Source organism: Hipposideros armiger, unplaced genomic scaffold (assembly GCF_001890085.2).
Source record: "Hipposideros armiger isolate ML-2016 unplaced genomic scaffold, ASM189008v1 scaffold_9, whole genome shotgun sequence".
Classification (NCBI taxonomy): domain Eukaryota; kingdom Metazoa; phylum Chordata; class Mammalia; order Chiroptera; family Hipposideridae; genus Hipposideros; species Hipposideros armiger.
In genome coordinates, this window is record NW_017731359.1 from 4,148,976 (window position 1) to 4,170,169 (window position 21,194).

At 42.2% G+C, this 21,194-nt stretch overlaps 1 protein-coding gene across 1 annotated transcript in view; it reads right to left on the reverse strand.

Annotated features, from left to right (window-relative positions):
• Window positions 1-1,058: 1,058 nt before the first annotated feature.
• The window catches only part of CDH1 (cadherin 1), a 72,929-nt gene continuing 52,793 nt past the window's right edge, over window positions 1,059-21,194 (reverse strand). Inside the window, exons 8-17 of the mRNA XM_019654760.1 lie at window positions 20,811-20,986; window positions 20,451-20,579; window positions 18,697-18,879; window positions 17,352-17,596; window positions 13,470-13,615; window positions 10,582-10,806; window positions 10,009-10,239; window positions 6,525-6,655; window positions 5,048-5,191; window positions 1,059-3,195 (exon numbers count right to left, since the gene is read on the reverse strand). Coding sequence (XP_019510305.1) covers window positions 2,986-3,195; window positions 5,048-5,191; window positions 6,525-6,655; window positions 10,009-10,239; window positions 10,582-10,806; window positions 13,470-13,615; window positions 17,352-17,596; window positions 18,697-18,879; window positions 20,451-20,579; window positions 20,811-20,986 — 1,820 coding nt within the window. The 3' untranslated portion in view covers window positions 1,059-2,985. The remainder of the gene's footprint in view (window positions 3,196-5,047; window positions 5,192-6,524; window positions 6,656-10,008; window positions 10,240-10,581; window positions 10,807-13,469; window positions 13,616-17,351; window positions 17,597-18,696; window positions 18,880-20,450; window positions 20,580-20,810; window positions 20,987-21,194) is intronic.

Consider the following 21,194-nt stretch of genomic DNA (forward strand, 5'->3'; position numbering starts at 1 on the left):
TCGTATCCCAGTGGTGCCAACTTGTAGTCTCTGGTTACAGCAGTCAATCCTCTTCATCTCTGGTCCCCTCCCCAGGCCAGTACATCATCCCTGCAAACAGATGCACCTTCACAGAACAACCTTTGGATCACATAGTTTTCCTGCCCAAAACACTTTAATGGTTTTATCTGACCCATTAAATCCAGTCCAGAAATGGAATGCTTGGCATTTTCTCTCCTAACATCCTATTTTTGCTTACATTGCCAACCCTATGAAGTAGTTATCGTCCTTTTGGAGATAAGGAGACTGAGGTAGGGAAAGGTTAAGTAACTTGTCTAAGCTCACAGCTGGAAAGGACAGAATCAGGATTTGAACTCAGGCAGCATAGCTCCATTGTCTTGCCAGTACATACTGCCTGGCCAATACCTAAAGAACCAGCAAGAGGGAAGCAGGGATGTGGTTCTCCAGGGCTCTCATCGGCTAGACTCCTGGCTGGGTGCAGCTACCTTCTCTGTAGTCCTTTTCAGAAGTCACATTTCCCTGCTAGTACAGGCCCTTGCATATGGTGGGTACTTCATAAACAGTTTAATTTTATTCTCTATATAACCATTATCTTTCTTGGTCCTCATTCTATTTTTCCCTTTTATCATGGTAAAATAGGCATAAAATTGACCATTTTCAAGCATACAATTCAGTGGCAATAATTACCTTCAGTGTTATGCAACCACTTTACATTCCCACGTCAGACCTCTACTTTCTTTTTATTGAGGTAAAATATGCATAACAAAATTGACCATTTTGAAGTAAACAATTGAGTGGTATTAAGTTCATTCACAATGTTTGACAACCAACACCACTATCCATATCCAGAGCTTCATCATCCCAAACTGAAACTCTGTACCCACATAACATTAGCTCCCCACCCCCTCTCCTCAGCCCCAATAACCTCTACTCTACTTTCTATCATATAAATTTGACTATTCTAGGTACCTACATTTAAGTGGAATCATTTGTCATTTTATGTTTGGCTTATTTCACTTGACGTCATGTTTTCAACGTTCATCATGTTGCAGCATGTGTCAGGACTTCGCTCCTTTTTAAGGCTGAATAATATTCCATGGTATGTATATATTACATTTTGTTTAATCTACTCATTCACTAATAGACATTTGGTTATTTCCACCTTTTGGCTATTAGGAATAATGCTGCAGTGAACATGGGTGCAGTCATTGTAAACATTTTGCCATATTTGCTTTTGTGCTGTTGATATATGCCACATGGATAGAAAGTGACCTCATAAATCCAGTTTCTCGCCACTTTGCCCACAACACAATGACTCAAAGCTCTGGAGAAGTCATCTGAACACGAACCTTCTTTCTCCATTTTAGACTCAGCTCATCTACCATTTGTCCTGCCTGGAATTGTGGTGTGATCAAATAAAACAAGGTTGACAATGGTTTAACAAAATTCTTTAATAAAATTTATAAAAATGAATATTTAAGAATAAATTTTTCACCTTGAATTGTTTTCCTTTTCCAAATACAAAATTAACAGCACCCACACACTTATACACTCAAAACTACAATAATAGGCTCTAAACATAACTACATTAGGTAGAGTTTAAATTGCTGAAAAATCAAGACAATTCCAAAAAGTGATTGCAGGGATGATTTTTTTTCCTTCACAAAACAGTTGACAGACTGTAAAGCAGTTTCCATAAAACTTCTTTTGGTTGTCAAAAGTTTCTTGACAGTCACATTTCAACTAAAAGGAGATCCAAATCAAGGTTCTCCTTACCGCCATCCTCCCCTGCTCCTAAGAAAAAAGTTGGATTTTCTAACAGTCTCAGTTTTCTACGACACTGGGAATTTGGGGCAAACGTGTCCAGATCAGCCAGTACTTTCTGTAGCCATCAACAAAAGCAGGCACTTGGGGATTGTGGCCTTCCAATACAAACCATGGTCTAAAGGTCCTGGTAGGAAACACAGGTTGAGATTCTTCCATTTTTTTCAGAATTGTCAGGGCTAGAGGCAGAACCACTTCAACCATTCTAAGCCTCAGTTTGCTAAATTACCAGGCGGCTCAGTGTTAATTTCTCCTGACATTTCCAAGCCCACTTTTCATGTTCCCCCTCTGCTGTGACAAGACACCTTTCCTCTTTGGCTGCAACACTTCAGGCACTATTCTAAGTTTCTTTCTTTTGTTTACATGATAAATAAACATGAATAATTAAGTGGCACCTGAAAACTCCACTTTTCTGGTCAAGGCTCCTGTTTAGAACCAAAGTACCCCATAATGACATTCATATAACAAACATTCTTACTCAGAACAAGTGTATGGATAGAGGCCCATTTCAAGTTACATACCGAGGAGATGAAAAAAGAAAACCATTAAAGGTCTTAAGAGTACACAATACCTAGTCAAGGTATGGCCAGACTGACACAAGCCTCTTATCCTAAAATGGCCCAATAATTTCTGAATCAGTGAACTCCTGTCTGGAACAATGTAAATTCAGGAGCAAGAGTGGACATTGGAACATGGGACACCAGTGCAGTGATGATAGGATAAAAAAAAAGCAAAAAAATTAAAATTTCATATATATATGTATATATACACACATAAAACAACACAACAGGTGACCCCTCCCTTTCCTTATAAAAATCAGACAAAGCCCTTAAGAAAATATGCAAGTTGAAAGTTTTGAGGCTGAAACTAACCTTTTGCAATATTATAATTTGGGGGTCTTTTGGACATCACCACATGTAAAGTGTGATGAAAGAAAAAAAAATCCAAGGAATAAGTCAAAATCTCTCTAACACACACAGATTAGATCTACGAGGTGGAAATTGTAACTATCCTAAATGCATCACTGATCACAGTCTCTCTTCCTCAGAAATTCATCTCAAGTGAAAGGAGCTAAAAAACCACCAGAAAAAATTATTCCAACACTTCCCATCACATGAGAATAGGGACCCATTTCTCTCCCCATCATCTGTCTCAAGTCCCCTAGTCGTCCTCGCCACCTCCGTACATATCTGCCAGCTTCTTAAAGCGATTGCCCCATTCATTCAGGTAGTCATAGTCCTGGTCTCGGTCTGACTCTGAGGAGTTCAGGGAGCTCAGACTAGCAGCTTCGGAACCACTTCCTTCATAATCAAACACAAGCAGAGAGTCGTAAGGAGGAGCCGTGGGGTCACTATCGGCCGCCTTCAAGTTCTAAAGAAGGAAGACAACAGAATTTTTCAATGAAAAGAATCTCACACACCTGTTACCTTAGGCAAGATGCCTTCTCTTGGTGCCTCAAGCAAAGTAGATCGCATGACAACGCAACCATCCTATAGAACACTAGGAGCAATTAACACTAAGGAGGTAAATTTATACAAACTGCCAGGGAAGAGACACATGATATGTTGTTAATGAAAGTTCTGGGGGGAAAATATGCAGAATAGTTTCCCTCTAAACTAAAATGGTAAAATATGTAAGCAGGGGAGATATAAGCACCAATCAATCTGGATGGGCAGAGTCTAAAAACAATGAGGCCAGCCATACCAGTCCATGTAGGTATGCATTTCAGCCCGGACAGGTCTGGAAGGATGAATGCCAAGTAAACAGTTAACTCTGGTGAGTAGGGGCAGGGGAACTGAGAAAGAACTTGTGTGGTTTTTTTCTTATATATATTTTCAGAATTTATATTTTTGAAATAGCAAACATTATTTTTGTAATTAAAAAAAAGCTACAATCAGATGTGATAACATGCTAATGAATGTGAATAGAGGAAAGGACTAGAATCCAGATATATCTAAAAGGGGTGGTTAAAACTGGCCCTTCCTGTTTCTAGTTTTATCTAAGATCTGGAATGGCTATGGTTTGGTCACTTCCAACACTGCTGTGCTTTGTATATAGTCCTTGTTGACAACAACTCTCAAGGGAAGCTAAAGCAACGGCCAGCCCCTACCATGAAGACTTGCTGTGGGCCACTGGACCATCAGACAAAGAAGCCCTGAAAACCATTCCAGTAACTGAACAAGTGGTTAGGCAACATAGTTTATGGAAATAGATCCTCATTCCCACCCTCATTTCTTCTTCTTCTTACCCTAAACTAACTAATTTAACACTTTATTTCCCATCCTCCCTTGCAGATGGAGATAATCTTGTAACAGTTCTGGTTATTTACATTTAGATCAGCGGTTCTCAACCTGTGGGTCGCGACCCCTTTGGAAAACAAAAAAAACCATCGGAAAACAAAAAGACATTTGCATTACAATTCATAACAGTAGCAAAATTACAGTTATAGAGTAGCAACGAAAATAATTTTATGGCTGGGGGTCACCACAACATGAGGAACCGTATTAAGGGGTCACGGCATTAGGAAGGTTGAGAACCGCTGATTTAGATTGAACTCCCTTGTTCCATAACAGTTTGCTAGAAGAAAGATTTTTTTTGCCCTCTGCCTTGTCCTTCCTATTTCTTCCTGACTGGAATACAGACCCAAGGCCTGGAAGTGTGGCAGCCAACTTGGGCTCATAAGACAACAAGCATGAGAACAAAGATCTACATGCTTGGATCGTGTAGCAAGAAGACAGAAAAGGCTGATGTTCCAGCCTCGGCTGCTTATCCTAGCCTTCTATTTGCAAGAGGTAAATCTACTTCTATCTGTTTAAGCTTCTGGTGTTTATAGCTGAATGCATTTATGACATACACAATATGGATGCTATTTTTCTGGCAGCCCAACCAGCAATGGCAGGCCAGGGAAAAAGAGACCCATTAGTGAAACCAAACTGGATCTACTTTGAACCTCTTTCATTTTATTTCTAGTTCTATGAAATCCTTTCAAGCAATTCTTGGTTTTACCATATGGACTTTGCATATAAGACCAATGCGATATGCTATTAGTTCTGAAATTCTGCTGAGACACAAATAAAAAAAGAAAATAGGGCTCAGGGATCATGCAAAATGAAAATGTGGTAAAGAAAAAAATCTAGACTCAGATTTTCTGACTTTCGACACAACTGCTCCTTTCTAAATTCAGAGATGAGTTGCTCCTTGGCTTTTGACTTTGCTTACTTACTTCATCGATAAAGTTTCCAATTTCATCAGGATTGGCAGGCCGGGGCCGATACTGGGGCACACTCATGAGGGTTGGTGCCACGTCATTGCGAGTCACTTCGGGCCGAGCATCCAGGCCCCTGTGCAACTGGCTCAAGTCAAAGTCCTTTGGAGAAAAAGGTAAAGGTTTAGCAAAGAGTGAAACAGAAACAGTCATACACACAGGGTTCTGTTTGTTTTACAGATTATGGTATTAGATAATGCCTTAACTGCCAACTGTATGATATTTACAAGCAAGTGCCAGTGTAATCTGAAATGACAGCTTCTAACCTAAGAGTCTCCAAAATAGCACTAGAAGGAAATACTGCAGAAAAGCATTGTGAGGAACACTTGTGGATACACAAATGTAGACTATTCTACCTTATTAACTTTACACAAGGTATGATTATTAGATTATTCAGCAAATATTCACTTCCTTCCCACCCTCTCAGGACTCTGTGATGGGTCCTATGCTTCCGTTTCCAAATACACCAGACTTTCAAAACTTCTCTGGGAAACTCCGGGGTAAAGCATGTTAAGACCATCTCCAAAATCAGGAAAAATAAAGAAGGCCTAAATATTTAACATCTACAAAAAGTAAAAAACAGGTTAGCAGAGCTAAAATAACTCCAGGGAAACAAAATATTAAAACGGATCAGCTGCACTATGTCAAAGATAATTTGAATGAAATTCGTGTCCTGAGACTAGTGATGAGGAGAGTAAGCTCTGGAGTCAGACCACCTGGTTCTAATACTTCCTACCTGTGTGACTTTGGGCAAGTCACTTAACTGCTCTGTGCCTCTGTTCAGTCATCTGAGTGCAGAACAGTAAGCAATCAATAAATGTCAGCAGTGTTGTATTGAGGATGGTGGCCAATGATAATGTCTATGGTCTTGAATAAGACTTTAAAAAGATAATATACAAAGTGACACAGCTAGTTCAAATGTCTGCCTTCTAATCATTGCTTCTTCCAAATAAAGAGATTGCCATTAAGCTTTTTACTACAGTTTTTTTGTTGGTTTGTTTTGTTTTTTAAGATTTTTATTGGGGAATTGGGGGAAGGGGAACAGACAAGTTGCTGTCCTTTTGTTCTTCAGTCTAGTTGTGGAGGACATTGCTTCACTGGCCCAAGTTGGCACCATCATTGCGCTCTTCCCGGGCGAGGCAGATCAGTCGCCGGCTTCTGGACGGCCGCTCACAGCGGCTGCTGGCCGCTCACGCTGGCTGCTGGCTACACACGGTAGCCCATGGCAACCCACTGCCACAGGGGCTGCAGCCTACGCCGTCGCCGGCGACTCACGGCAGCCCAGCTCCAGGTTGAGCTGTTGTTCAGTATCTTAGCTGTAGAGGGCAGTGTCACTGGCCCTCATATGTGGGATCCGAACCGGGGCCCTCTGGCATCCCAAGCCAGTTCTTAACCATCGCGCCACTCGGCCGGCCCTACAGTTTTTAAAACCCACCTGGTCCTCTTCTCCACCTCCTTCTTCATCATAGTAATAAATGTTATCCCGGGTGTCGTCTTCTGGGGGCAGTAAGGGCTCTTTGACCACCCGTTTTCTCCGAATAAACAGCAGGAGCAGCAGAATCAGGACTGAAGAGAGGAAGAGATGGCAGTGAGAGCCACAGGTCAAGAAAGCCATAAGCAGGTATCACAGGGCACCACTGCCTGGCGTACCAGACAGATGGCTGTTAGACAACACACATGGCAATGACGTTAACATACGCAGTACCACAGAGTAGACGAGTATATGTGAATTCTCGTGTGATCTTGAATTCACATACAATTCACATCTAATTCACGCCTGGATCTTAAACCTGTCTTTTCCCAAAATCTGAGGGATGATATTCCAGGCGGTGGAAATGGTACGGGCAGCAGCATGCTTGGTGTGATTAAGGAAGGCCAAGGTCAGCGTGGCTGTAGCAGGGTGAGTGAGGGGAAAAGAATTGGGGAAGGGTGGCAGGGATGTGCGGACCACTGGAAGGACTTTGGCTTTGATTCTGAGTGTGTTGGAGCCTTTAGGCAGGGTTGGGTCAGCCTAAACATGATTGATACACGCACATTATAGTAAATTAGCTATGGGGGTGGGGTGAGACACAGACTATAAAATCACCCAGTTTATTCCTTATCATCTCTTTAAAATAGAATGATGAAAGCAAGCTTTAAAAGCTGTTTCATTTCCAAGGTTTTCTTTCATCTGATCTTGGGATATTTCTAGGATATATACAATGAACACTTAATTTTTTTAAAAACAACTATTAAACTATTTATTGTAAATAAAAATGTATATAATTCAGTGTGTTTTCTTTATAGAAACTTGTGCCCAAGTACCTAAATATAACACTCTCGTGAAGCACTATTGCAATGAAACAGGAGGTTACACAAACTTGGGAAAAAGGCTTCTTAGAAGTATCCAACCTAACTATGGTTTCTGAAATCAGAACGATTCCAAGGCCTTATCCAGATAAGCAGCATAACTCCCTTGACCATAATTCTTAAACGGGAATACCGAGCACTTGCTGGGTGGGCTACGACCTGTCTCAGGGCTGAGGATACCGTGCTGAAGACGGTGCAGACTGCAAACAGTTCCCCATCCACACGGAGCTCAGAGCAAGTGAGGGCCAGAGGCAGGTTACCGTTTCCAAAAGGATGCTTCTTATGAAACATTGCTTAAATGTTACTTAAAGGAAAGTAACCAAAATACGGCACATTGTTATCACTTCGGGAAGCACCCCCCCACCCCCACCCCTCAGTGGTACCGAAACCCCATTATCCCCAGTGTCTAATACAAAGCCTGGCACAAAGCAAGCAATAAATATTGATGGACTACATGAAAACCTTCATACCCTGGTGCCTCTCTAGAGCATTCTTTAGACGTGTAAGTTCTATGTTTGCCTATAAGGAATAAGAAGCTGGAAATCTGAACCCGGGCATTGCTTCTGTTTTAAATGTTGTTCCACATTTGAACATGCTGAAATGTTGCTCTCGGCCCCTGTGTCTAATGAAACATACCCATAGCAAATTTAGGGAATGCTATTACTAAAAAGTCACTATTTTAAGCATAACTACAATCTTTAATATTTCCCTCAGAATGAAAGCACTAGTCAGTAACCACTGTCCCCAAAGCAGACTGGCACATTCAAATAGAATTTGATGAGGAACTAAGTGGGCAGGTAGAGCTTGCGTTACCACCCCTAGGACCATGACACAGGAAGGTGAATTAACCTAATCCCAAATCCTGGAGGAACAAAGGTCCAGAAAGCTCACTGAATTCCAAACAACACTTGTCTTTCTTCTCAATTTTAAGAGAACACAGACAGCAGAGGGCAGGAGCAACCGGGATGTACTGAAACCATTTCCTAAAGGTCAAAAGCAAAACCCCTTGTCGAATCTATTGAAGCAGCAGCAGAAGCAATAGCACCTGTGCTGAGTCTAAATTGAAAGCCCCAGAGTTGGTCCCACTGCTCCCTCTAAGACAGCGGTTCTCAACCTATGGGTCGCGACCCCTTTGGGGGTCAAACGACCCTTTCACAGGGGTCACCTAAGACCATCGGAAAACAAAAAGATATTTACATTATGATTCATAACAGTAGCAAAATTAGTTATAGAGTAGCAACGAAAATAATTTTATGGTTGGGGGTCACCACAACATGAGGAACTGTATTAAGGGGTCGCGGCATTAGGGAGGTTGAGAACCGCTGCTCTAAGAACTTTCTTTGACTCCAGCCAGATTGGTCTCCTCCCTGCTCTACACTGCAATCAAGCCTTCCTCCCTCTGTGCTTTTGCTAGTGTGGGAACCCTCTCAAATGCCCCTCTGCCTACCTGGATTCCACCAGTCTCTGTAGCCCAACCATCCTACATCTTCCACCAAACCTTTCTTGAGACTCAATTAATAGCCCCCTCTTCTGGCTTTTTGAGCTCCTTTTGCTCGGCCTGTTCCAAACTCTTTGGAGTGTACTTTCTCTTCTAATAATGGCCCTTGAGCCGTTCTCTACTGCTCAGGCCTGCTTCTGCTTCCTTGGAATGTATTTTTGCTTCTAATAAACTGTTCTTTTCTGCAACTTGGAAAAAAAATAGCCCCCTCTTCTGACGGCAAAGGCATTTATGACCTAGACCACCTTTATTATATACTATCTTTGAAGGTTTTCTATTGGGTGGTCGGAAAAGTCATGATGCATTTTTGCCATGAAAAACATAGAAAAAATACATCATGACTTTTCCGACAAACCAATAATTGACTTGCCATCGCCAGGTTTTAGAACCTTAACAGCATCTGTACCAACCATAGGTAGGCTCAAGTGGTAACAGTTCTAAGGACTATGGCAGAAATTGCCAAATTCTCTCCACTGTCCTTTTCCCCCTTCATCCTTTCAGTTGATACACACTGTTCACCCCACACTCCACCCCCACCCCCACCTTCAGCCAAGACTTAATCAGGCACATGATCCCCCAGTTAGGGTGGGAACTTCCAGGTGAGGCTGTGTTTGGGCCAGTGGGATGGGGGTGAAGGTGATATGTGCCTTCCACTTCCTCTATCATCCCTCCTCCAGGATGGAGTATGAAGGTGGGGATGGTAAGCCGGCTGACTGACGACCAGGCTGATGAGGACAGCACCCCAAGGCCTTGTTGCCCTGAACTGATTCAAGGACCTGCAACATCCAGCTGGGAGCTGGTTAGAAATTTGGAATCTGAGGCCCTACCCCAGAGCTACTGGATCAAAATTCCCATGTTATAAAGAGCCCAGGTGATTTGTATGTACTTGAGCTTGAGAAGCACTGCCTTGAGGGATTGAAAGAACAGTAAAATAGAAGGACTGGACCCCCTGTTGACTTAACAAAACGAGTTGCCTTTCAGGCTTGGACCACTTACCTCTGAAATGTTCAGCAAGAGATAAACCTCCCCCATGTTACAAGTGAAAGGCTGAAACACTTGCAGCTACACTTACTTAGCAAAGCAAGGATGCCTCCAAGAATCCCCAGGATGGCAGGGACCTGCAACCCAGCTTCGGCATAAGCCATGTTCCTCTTACAGCTGTTGACGGCCCCTTCACAGTCACACACAAAGACGTCCAAGGTGGTCACCTGGTCTTTGTTCTGGTTATCTGCGAGCTTGAGATTTATTTTGTAGTCACCCAACTCCAAGGTTTTCCTTGGCTTCAAAATGAGAGATTCGTGTTCTAGAGGAAGCAACAAAAGTAGATGATGGAACCAGGAGAGAAAAAAAGTTTTTTGTAGAATAAGATTATTAAGGAACCAAAGACATTCCAAAGCTGAGTAAGGAGAACAGAGCTGCTTAGGTTACAGATTACTAGGCAGTATGTTACAGAGTCAGATACCAGTAAAGAAAAGGCACCATTGGTGGAATGCCTCAAATGTAGAGGGGACAAGGAAACAAGCATCCAATGAAAGGGATGACATCTTAAAGCTGAGAAGGGAATTTCAAACGGGAGGGCCGAGGCTGGGGCAGGGAAAGCATGAGGATCAGAGTAAAGTTTTAGAAACAAGACTCAAGTTCCCACCTGGGTCATTGTACTCAATGGTCCAGTTGACACTTGCCCCGTGTGTCAGCTCTGCTGTGAAGGGAGATGTGTTGGGGGGAAGGTCTGGATCAATAATGTTGATGATATGAGGCTGTGGATTCCTCTGGCAGAAGTCCATGTTTCGAGGTTCTGGAACGGGGGCATTGTCATTCACATCGGAGAGGATCAAGAGAAGGGTTCCCGTTCCAGTAGCAAGTGGAGAACCTAAGAGAAAATACATAGGAATGACCATAGCTCAGGAACATTGATGATTCCCTACTGGCTCCCACCAGACTGAACCCAAAGCCCGTCCTGGCTCCTGTCCTGCCAATCCCAGAGCACCTGCATTCCTGGTCCGGCAGGTCTCTGACATGCTTATTATTCCCCATTTTGACAATAAATATTCAAGTTATTCTTCACACCAAGAGTACCCTCCTCCTTCCTCTTCTTCACTTATCCTTTATTCATCCGTTAAATTTTCACCACTCTAAGAAGTCCTCATTACCCCCGACCAGTTCTCACTTTTCTGAACTTCTGTGGTTTCAAGGTCATTACCAAAGGGTTAGCCTTTAAAAATTGCTGCAAGTTGCTTTTCAAAATAGATTTGAAAGCTCATACGCCCTTCTGTTTGCATTTCTTTTACATCCTGATGCAGCACCTGGCATGTGGTAGCAGAAAATGTAGATAACTCAAGGAATCATCATCATCATCATCATCATCAATACTAGTATATTACAGGGGAAAAAAAACAAACCCAGAGGACTATATCTCAAACCTATAAAGTTATACCTGGGTGGCAAATCTATAGTGATTATTTTTTCTTTTTGCCTTTTTTTTTCATGTGGTTTAAAAAAAAAGCACATAAAATTTACCATGTTTTTAAGTGTACAGTTCAATAATGTTAATATATTCATATTGTTGGGAAACAGCTCTCCAGAACTTTTTCACCTTGCAAAACTGAAACTATCCATGAAACAATTCCACATTTTCCCCTCCAGTTCCTGGTAACCACCATTTTACTTTCTGTTTCTATTAATTTGACTACTTTACTACCTCATGTAAATGGAACCATACAGTATTTTTCTTTTTTGTGACTGGCTTATTTCAATTAGTATAATGTTGTCACTGTTCATTCATGTCATAACATTTGACAGGATTTCCTTCCTTTTTAAGACTGAATAATATTCCGTTGTGTGTATATACCACATTTTTTTATCCAATAGTCATCCGTGGATGGACTTTTCACCTTATTATGTAAATATTCTTGTTTTAACAATGAGCAGGTATCATTCATTAAAATTTTTTTAATTAAAAAAATTTTTAATTAAAAAATATTTAATGAGCTAACAGATTTTCTGATGAAACTTCATTCTCCTCTTAGACCTACGTCAAGTACTGAGTCATGCACAAAGTAGCACTTGAAGGGATCGTTCAGAACAACCACACCTTAGCCATTATCAGGTGAAGGGTCAGCAAACTAAGGCCTTCTGGACCAATCAGGAACACAGCTGTACTCGTTCCTTCATAGATTGTCTATGGCTGCTTCTAGACTGCAATGGCAGCAGAGACTCAGGGGCTAAAATATTTATTCCCTGGCCCTTTACAGAAAGTTTGTCAGCCTTGGCTTGGGTACTATTTCCTCAGCTTATCTCAGGCCATGCTAGGGAATTCCATGCAGCCATAAATAGCTGGCCAGCATGGAACACCAGCTGAAGCAATGGGTTAGCTTTTCCTTTACATAAAAGCATTCTGCGAATAGAGCCCCATCAAGGCCTTATTTGCCTTTTCCTCTGCTTTCTAGATTGTCAAGTCTGGAATTACTACCTCGGGAGGTTGAGGCATGAGAAAGAGGAAGAGAATTTAATCACAGGAAGTGAGCAGGTCTCTTTAGCAGTAATTCTGCTTCTGAATATCTATCCAAGGGAAATAGTTGCACATAGAGGCATGTACAAGGATGTTTACTTATCACTCACGTAAATAATGAAGAACTGGAAACAACCCCAGGGGTCTTGTAATGCGTGAATGATTAAATTATGCTATATCCTGATAGCATCATTTTATTGAAAAGAGGTATAGGCCTATACCTCTTTATTGAGCTTCACAGATGTTGCATCTTTTTACAAACTGAGGGCAAGACCCTTCACCAGCAAAAAAATTACAAGTCACTTTGAGGTAGTCTAGAACTGAACCTACAACATCTCCAAGGTATGCCTGCAGATCTATTATGTGCCATGGTAGATCTGTGTGTCTTAAAGACATATATCCAAGTAAAAAAAAAACAAAATTTTTTTTAACTTAAAACAACATGTATAAGATAATGTTTTTTTTTTTCATAAAACCAAAAACAGGCTATAAACCAGATAGTGGTTTTAAAATAAATTATATTTCTACATATACATAAATGTATTCAAATACACAGAAATAGTCTGGAAGGAGACAAACTTCACTAAGAATAATAATAATAATAATAATGACAGTCCTTATAGAGCATGTACTATGTAGCAGACACTCTTCTAGGTATTTTTTACACAAATTAACTCATTTAATTCTGATGGGGTATTATTAGCATTTTGTCAGATAAAGGAATTGAGGGACATTAACAATTAGGTCGTTAAGTCCAAGGTCACACAGGTATTAAGCTTTGGTCCTAGGATCTAAACCAAGGTGGTCTGGCCCCCATCGCAAAGGAGTGGGGTTTGAGGATAGACAGACAGGGAGTGATGAAAAGGAACTCCTGCTTGACCTAAATTATTTGCATTTTTGACAATGAGAATGCTTTTGTTTAGAATAAAAGAGAAAAAACTGAACTCATGCCTCCAAAAGAATGGTAGGGGGCAAGGAAGCAAGCTGCGTGAGGCCGCAAGGCCAGCTGGGAAGGGTGCCCTTACCATTGTCAGTGGCTATAATGAGGGCTGTGTATGTGCTGTTCTTCACATGCTCAATGTCCTCTCTGTCCATCTCAGCCCGAGTGGAAATGGCACCAGTGTCCGGATCAATCTCCAGCCAGTTGGCAGTGTCCCTCCAAATCCGATACCTGAAAAGGCACAAGATCTGGCTTAGAATGGGAACAGCTAACAGCATATATATAGCTGATGAAGTCTATAAAGCTCTTCTTTCTTGACAGTGGTACCAACTTCTCCATTTTCTCGTTTTAACATTTTTCCAACTTCCCTAACATTTTCAGCTTCTGTTTTTTAAAAATCATACCTATATAAAAGTTGCCAGGAAAGCATGCTGACCATCCATGTACTCTTCATCCAGATTCGCCCATTGTTAATACATTATGATATACAGAGGTTGACATGCATAGGCATTTTTTATTTTGCTGAACCATTAGAGAATAAGTTGTAGACATCATGTTCCTTTACTCATAAATACTTCAATGTGTTATCTCCAAAGAACAGAGACATTCTCTTACATAATCACAATTTGATTTCTGATTTCAGGAAATATAATTTTTATATAATACTATTATTAAATATATAAAACGTATTCAAATTGTCAATTTTCCCAACACTGTCCTTCATAGCATCCCTGCCCCCCAATTCAGGATCCAATCCAGGATCATGCATGGCACTCAGTTGTCATGTTTCTTTCTTTCTTTTTTTTTAATTTTATTGGGGAATCAGGGAAGGGGAACAGACAAGTTGCTGCCCTTTGGTTCTTCAGTCTAGTTGTAGAGGACGTTGCTTCACTGGCCCATGTTGGTATTGTCATCATTGTGCTCTTCCCAGCTGAGGCAGATCGGTCGCCAGCCACTGGATGGCCGCTCATGGTGGCTCATGGCAGCTCACTCTGGCTGCCGGCCACTCACGCTGGTTGCCAGCCACTCGCAGTAGCCCTTCTGCAGCCTACAGCATCACCAGCAACTCACGGCAGCCCAGCTCCAGGTCGAGCTGTTGTTCACCATCTTAGCGGTAGAGGGCGCAGCATCACTGGCCCTCATGTGAGATCCAAAGTGGGGCCCTGCTGCTCAGAGCTGGCGCTCCCAAGCCAACTCTTAACCTAGAGGCCACTTGGCCGGCCCAGTTGTCATGTTTCTTTAGTTTCCATTAATTCAGATCCATTCCTTAGCCTTTCTTTACTTTCTTGACACTGATACTTTTGAAACATGCAGGCCAATTTTTTGTAGAAAGGCCCTTAGTTTGGGTTTGTCTGATTATTTGCTGATAATTAGATTCAGTTATTCTTTTGTGGGGAGAGGAGCAAAACCACTACACAGGTGATGCATCTCATTAGAAGGCATATGGCATCTGTTTGTTCTTTACTCATGTCACTTTGATCACTTGGATAACAGAGAGGCCACTAGATTTCTTCACAGTAAAGGTACTTTCCTCTCCTTTGCAATTAACCTATGATCTGAGGGGAGGTAACTTAAGGATACCCTTGTTCACCAATTAAATTTCATCTGATAGATTTAGCATCTAAATGGATAAGTCTTGCCTGAATAATGAGTACTGTGATCCTTATGCATTTTTAAAAGCAGACTGTTTCAGAACAGCTCCCCAAAGGGTACAGTAGTTCTCAAATGGTGGTGTCACTCAACACCTAAGCCATGAGCATTTGGAGATGTGGTTTGACACGGTGACTTGGGGTGGGTTGCATTATTGGCATTTAATGGTGGGTGTCAGAGAGGCTAAAGTTCCTTCTGGTCTTATGGAGCAAAATTTTTTAAAAAAATGTTTTATTCAATATGCCAAGAGAATCCTATTAAGCAACACCTTATGAAGGGTACCAGAAACGGTCCATCAGAGGAAACAAAGGAATGAAAAACAGGTATATGCCGCCCAGTCATCCACTGGGGTCTTGCAGAATCATGTACATAAGTGTATTCAAATGTATTCAAATACATAGAAATAGCCTGGAAGGAGCCAAATTGTCTGGCAGAGCTAAAAGGGAATCAAAGAAAGGAGGCAAAGGCCTTGGATACCTGTGGGCTTATCCTCACTTTCTTAGAAATACAAAGCAATGTACTACATAGAGTGCTCTTTATCTAGGGGTAAGGGCCTCTACACACAATATTAAGACTTTGTCTCTGAATTTGTCCATAGAGAGGCTTTGAACTATTTCACTACTGCAAGCTAAGATATCAACCCAGCCTGGAAACCATACAATCCAAAGCTTTATCACTGAAAAAAAACCTTACAATATCGCCTTTGGTTCTTCACTATCTTTTTGAACTTTGATTAAAATCGCATCTTATCAGCCCTTATATTTTGGAACACCTAGAAGAATCCTTGGATTACGAGCAGTACATTGACTACATGTTGAAAATTAGAATATTTTACAGCAAATCTCAAACATCATAAGATTTCTCCTGTAAACACTTCAGCATGTATCTTCCATAGATAAGTTTTTTAAAAAAACAGAATCATGACACCACTAACACACTTGACAAAAACAATAATAATTACTTAATGTCATCTAATGCCAAGTCTATGTTCAAATTTCTCTAATTGCCTCAAGGTGTCTTTTATAGTTGGATTGCTGAATCCGTATTCCAGCATAGTCTACGCATGACAATTGACTGAGTTGTCTCTTAGTACTCTTTAATCTACAGCGGTCACCCCAGTCTTCTGCCATTTATTTGAAGAAACCGTGTCATTTGTCATGTGTTTCCACATTCTATATTTGGCTGACTGCTTCCTCATGGCATTTAACTTGTTTCTTCATTCCATGCATTCTTCAAAATCAGATCCTAAGACTTGATTAGATTCTGTTTCAACTTTTGTTTTCTCCAAAAACTGTTTCTTCAGCGGCGCTGTGCACATGCTATTCAATCCCATCAAGCACATCAGGTGGAGTTGTCCTTGCTTTTTTAGTAAATGTTAAAATTAATCAGAAGGTTTGGGAGTTATCAGCCTGGTTCCTCCATTTTAAAAATTCCCCATGGTCCCTGGTCTAACAATGCTAGCAGCCACTAAGTCACTACCTGAACCCTTTACACAGCTCATGCTGTACAGTGCACGTGAGTGGTTTAAAGGTACCTGTAAGCCCTTTCACTCAGGATAGAATTGGCACTTCCCAGAGTAACTCACAAGTTGAAGTTACACTTACATTTTGTTTACGTTTCGTAAGTTCTAGGTACTGAAGCTAAAATACAAATACCCTCCCTTCCCGCCAAAACACGAACACACTCAATTACCAGGCATGACTCTACTCTGGATTTGCATAACATTTTTTTATAAATAGTTCAGAGCTTTCCGACAGGTTCCTCTAAAGTAGATATTAACAGGTAGGAATCTGTCTCTCTGAGAAAAGGAAGCAGGCACATTGGCCAAAGCCTCTATTAACCCTGAAAATCACACTATTACTAACAAGGCACACGTGTCATGTTTGGGTTTGCGCTCTACTAGTTTTTCCTACTCAAATCCAGCTCTCAAAAGATTAAGATCACTCTTTATCATACATGATCACGAGGGTGTTGCTGCTGGTTTGTATGCATTTTCAGTATCTGTGGCTGTGCCTTCAAGTTTAAAGAGGAGAAACACTAAGCTACTTATAAACAATACCATGTATGTAAATTAAAACCATTCCTACTATATACTTCATGAACTCAGAGAGGAAGCACAGTATACCTAGAGTGGCTGACAGTGGAGGGAATGGGACAAGTATGGGGAACAGGGATAAAAAGGAATTGCTTTTTAAAAAGCCAATTAAGAGAAGGGTCTTGCACAATGATGATCAAATACTATAAACTAAATATTTTATATACACACACACACACACACACCCAGTTGCTGCAAGTCAGTTGAAACATCCACACTTACGTTATCTTCTGTTCCATAAATGTGTCTGGATCCTGGGCAGTGTAGGATGTGATTTCCTGTCCCACTGGAAAGTCTTCGGACACCTCCACTCTCTTTTGAGGAGGCACGAAGATGGGGGCTTCGTTCACATCCAGCACATCCACGGTGACGGTGGCTGTGGACGTGGACAGAGTGACCTCAAAGGGGGCCACATTCTCTACTGTCACGTAGAGAATGTATTGCTGTTTCGCCTCAAAATCCAAGCCCTAAAGAACAGAAAAAATGAGTTTTTTAAAAATCTTACGTTAGTAGAAAAAAAAAAAGTTAAATCCTTAACAATTGCTTTTGGTTAGCACTGCACCAGTGGTTCTCAAATCTGGCTGCATTCGAGTTGAGAACCCCAGGAGGAGAAGACAAACTACATGAAATCTCAAACGGCAAACCTCAGTTACCAAACGCTAGCACATTAAGTCAGGACCAGTGAGAATGCTCACATCCTCTGTGATATGCTGTCCACATGATGTCCACAGCAGAGGGACAGAAGAGCCTGCTTGTCCACCTCAGCAAGCCCGGAAGCTTAGTGTCAAGGACATGGAGTTCAGAATCAGTCAGCAACCAGGTCAAGCCCCAGGCGGGGCCATTTCCTGGCTGTGTGACTTGGGCCACTTAACCTCTCAGTCTGTGTCCACACCTGAGTAGGAAAAGGAGCTACCTCCCAGAAGGGCTGTAAGGAACCAACTGGGAGCTTTTATAAAGGACCTCATGTGTGGTAGGAACTCCGATTATTAGCTTCTTTCTTCTGTTGATAGCATAACAGAAAATGTTAACCTCAAATGTTCAGGGGGAGATAAGATTATGTACTAAGTAATTCGGAAACAGAGGGTCTGCTCACTTGCTCAAGAAGAAGTCATAGTTCTGGGGCTAATCTAGGGATCTGCTAACTCTTTGACTAACTTCAACAAAGAAATCACTCAACTTCTTAGTTTTCAAGTTTCCAGGACATCTTTTAAAAACAGTCATATTTGCCCCACTTCTAAAATAATCCAGCAAAATAGCAGAGTCCAGTAAACCCTTTTCCCTGGCATTTGCAAAATGGCTACAGGGGGTAGGTCAATGTTTCTGGGAAAGAAACAGATGGTACTTCCTCTTTAATTTTAGGATGCTGGGCGGGAGCTTCCTGACTTCTCCCAGGAGGCTGGAGTCACTGCAAACCCCAATGGGCCCACCAGAACCTAGGAAAGCCGGCTACCCCTACCCCACCACTGGCATGCTAATCTTTGGAGAAGACACCAGGGGTCCAGGGGACATGGAAGTAGGCAGCTCACTGAGCTGTCAGTTTCTGCATCTTGCCAGGCACCATACAAACCTTAGCCGTTTTCAAAATGCCGTCGTTGGTTACTGGGTCTGTGGTGACAACAAATTGCTCCTCGTTGTTATTTAATATGTTGTATACAGCCTCCCACGCCGGGGTATTGGGCAGGTCAGCATCAGTCACTTTGAGGGTAGCGATTGTGACAAAAGCCTCATTCTCAAGAACTTGCCCCTGGTACTGCAGAGCAAAGGAGGAGATGGGTCACTTATGACATCCTGAGACTCAGTAGTGGAACCAGGTCTTGGGGGACTAAGAGAATCCTTTCTGAGCCCAAGCCTTGCAGAAAAGAGTCTCAGAGAAAATGGCCACTCATTGCGAGTATTTCCTGTTGGTGGATCAGCTAGCACTCAGGAACATCCTCCTCCATGAGGACCTGAAGTAGCTTTCCAAGGCTCTGGCTTTCCCAGCCCCTAGCACACTCTAGCCCTGTGTGATCTTAGTGACTAAGTGTAAGGCATTGTGGTTTAGCCACCACCCCCCTCATCCCCTATCATTCACAGTGGTACCGATAATTTGCATAAAACGAAAGCCTAGTCATTACAGCCTTCTGCTTAGAACCATTTGATGACATCCCCTTGCACTCAGGATAAATTCTAAAATGCTTAACTCAGTCTACAAGGTCCTGCAGGACCCAACCTCATCTGGTTCACTACACTGTTTTTTAGTTCTTGCTATGCATCAAGCTTTCTCTTGATTCAGGGAATTTTGCATGTGCTGATCCCTCTGCCTAGAACACTGTTCCACCCTCCCCTGTCCCACATTGCCAACCTTTCAAGTCTTACTGTATATGTTACTGTCACAATGCCTGGGTTAGGGTGGCAGATACTGTTAATTGCCTATTGAATATCCATTCTCCCTTTCTTCACTAACTATATTGTTGGTGGCAGCAATGTTCCCAAATAAAATACTGTATTTCCAGTCTTCCTTACAGACAGCACTTGCTAACGAGATGTAAACAAAACTTGTGAGATAGGTCTTCCCAGAAATAAGAGGACTTGACTTAGCAGCAATGCCTTTTGCACCCCCTGCCCTTGCCTCCTTCCTGAAAGAAGCACAGATATGGCTGGAGCTCCAGCAGCTATCTTGGGCCACAAGGTAACATTGAGGACAGAAGTCATGCACCAAGGATGGTGGGACAGCAAGACACAGGAAACCTGGTTTCTAATGACAGAGTGGCCTATCCACCTCTGGGCTTTTTGTGACACAGAGGAAAAAGTCAACCCTATTTGTTTAAATCCCAAGGGTCTAGTTTCTGTTACTAACCAGAAAGCTGATTTCTAACTGATACAATAAGGCTAAGGTTCTTCCATGTGGCTCTTAGTCCCTTCTCCTGGGCTGCATTTAATACAATTGCACACAATAATTTATATAAGTTGCTTAACATCTCCCTAACTAGACTATAAACTCCATGAAAACAGCATCTTTGTCCGCCTTGTTTGTGATCATGTCTCCAGTGTCTAACACAGTGCCTGGCATAAACTCAGAAAATGTTTGTTCAGTGAATAAATAGACCCTGATAAGATTTGCTACCAAGATGCACAATATGAGGACATGGATTCAGTAGGTGTTTTTTGCAACTTCACAAAATTTTGCCAGGAGGCCCCCGACAGAGACAACTGCCACCCAAATCTGCTTGCTTCTTCAAGTTCACTGGTCTGGGCAAAGTTTTCAAAGGCTTCATCCATGAACAGTTGTGAAGCAACAGAGGACCTTTTTTTTGGAAACTGTCTAAGGAGTTGCAGAATTACCGTGGTCGGGTTGAAGATCGGAGGGTTGTCGTTGATGTCAGTGACCGTGATCACAGCTTCTGCGGTTGTGCTTAAGCCTTCACCTTGAAGGTCAGCAGCTTGAACCACCAGGGTATACTTGGAAATACTCTGCAGAGAGGTCGAACACAACCAAGTTAAGACCGACAGCCACATCTGGCCCAGCCCCTAGCACAGACATGCCTGCCTGCTAGGCACAAAGCCTCTGGACAGGTGTTTAGATGCAAAGCCCAGACAATCACCGTACAAGTGGTAACTGGCCTCAGCAGAGTTTTGTGTTGTCCATGGATTTAGCTAATGTGTGTTTGCCCACAATACCCTCTGGATGTCTCCCGCCCTGACCTCACAGTCCAGCCCAGTGGTGAGCACGCTGATGACTCCTGTTTCCCTGTTGATGGTGAACATTTTCTTGTCAGGCATCTCGGGATCTTGGGAGAGGATGTCATAATAAATGGCAGCATTGTAGGTGTTCACTTCGTCGTCGGCATCTGTGGCCGAGACCTGCATCACGGAGGTTCCTGGAAGCATTGAAGGAGAGGAAGACTCAGTCAAGCTGGACTTTAGGGTCTGGTCATACTGCTCAGCTCAACTGTGTCCAGAGTGTGAAAGGCGGGGCCTTGGGGTCAATGCCATGTCATGACTCCTGTGATCTCTAATTTCCAAATTTTTTACCAAAGCGCTATAGAAAGAAGAAAGCCTTCCACCAGTTGTGTGGTGTTCTGAGAA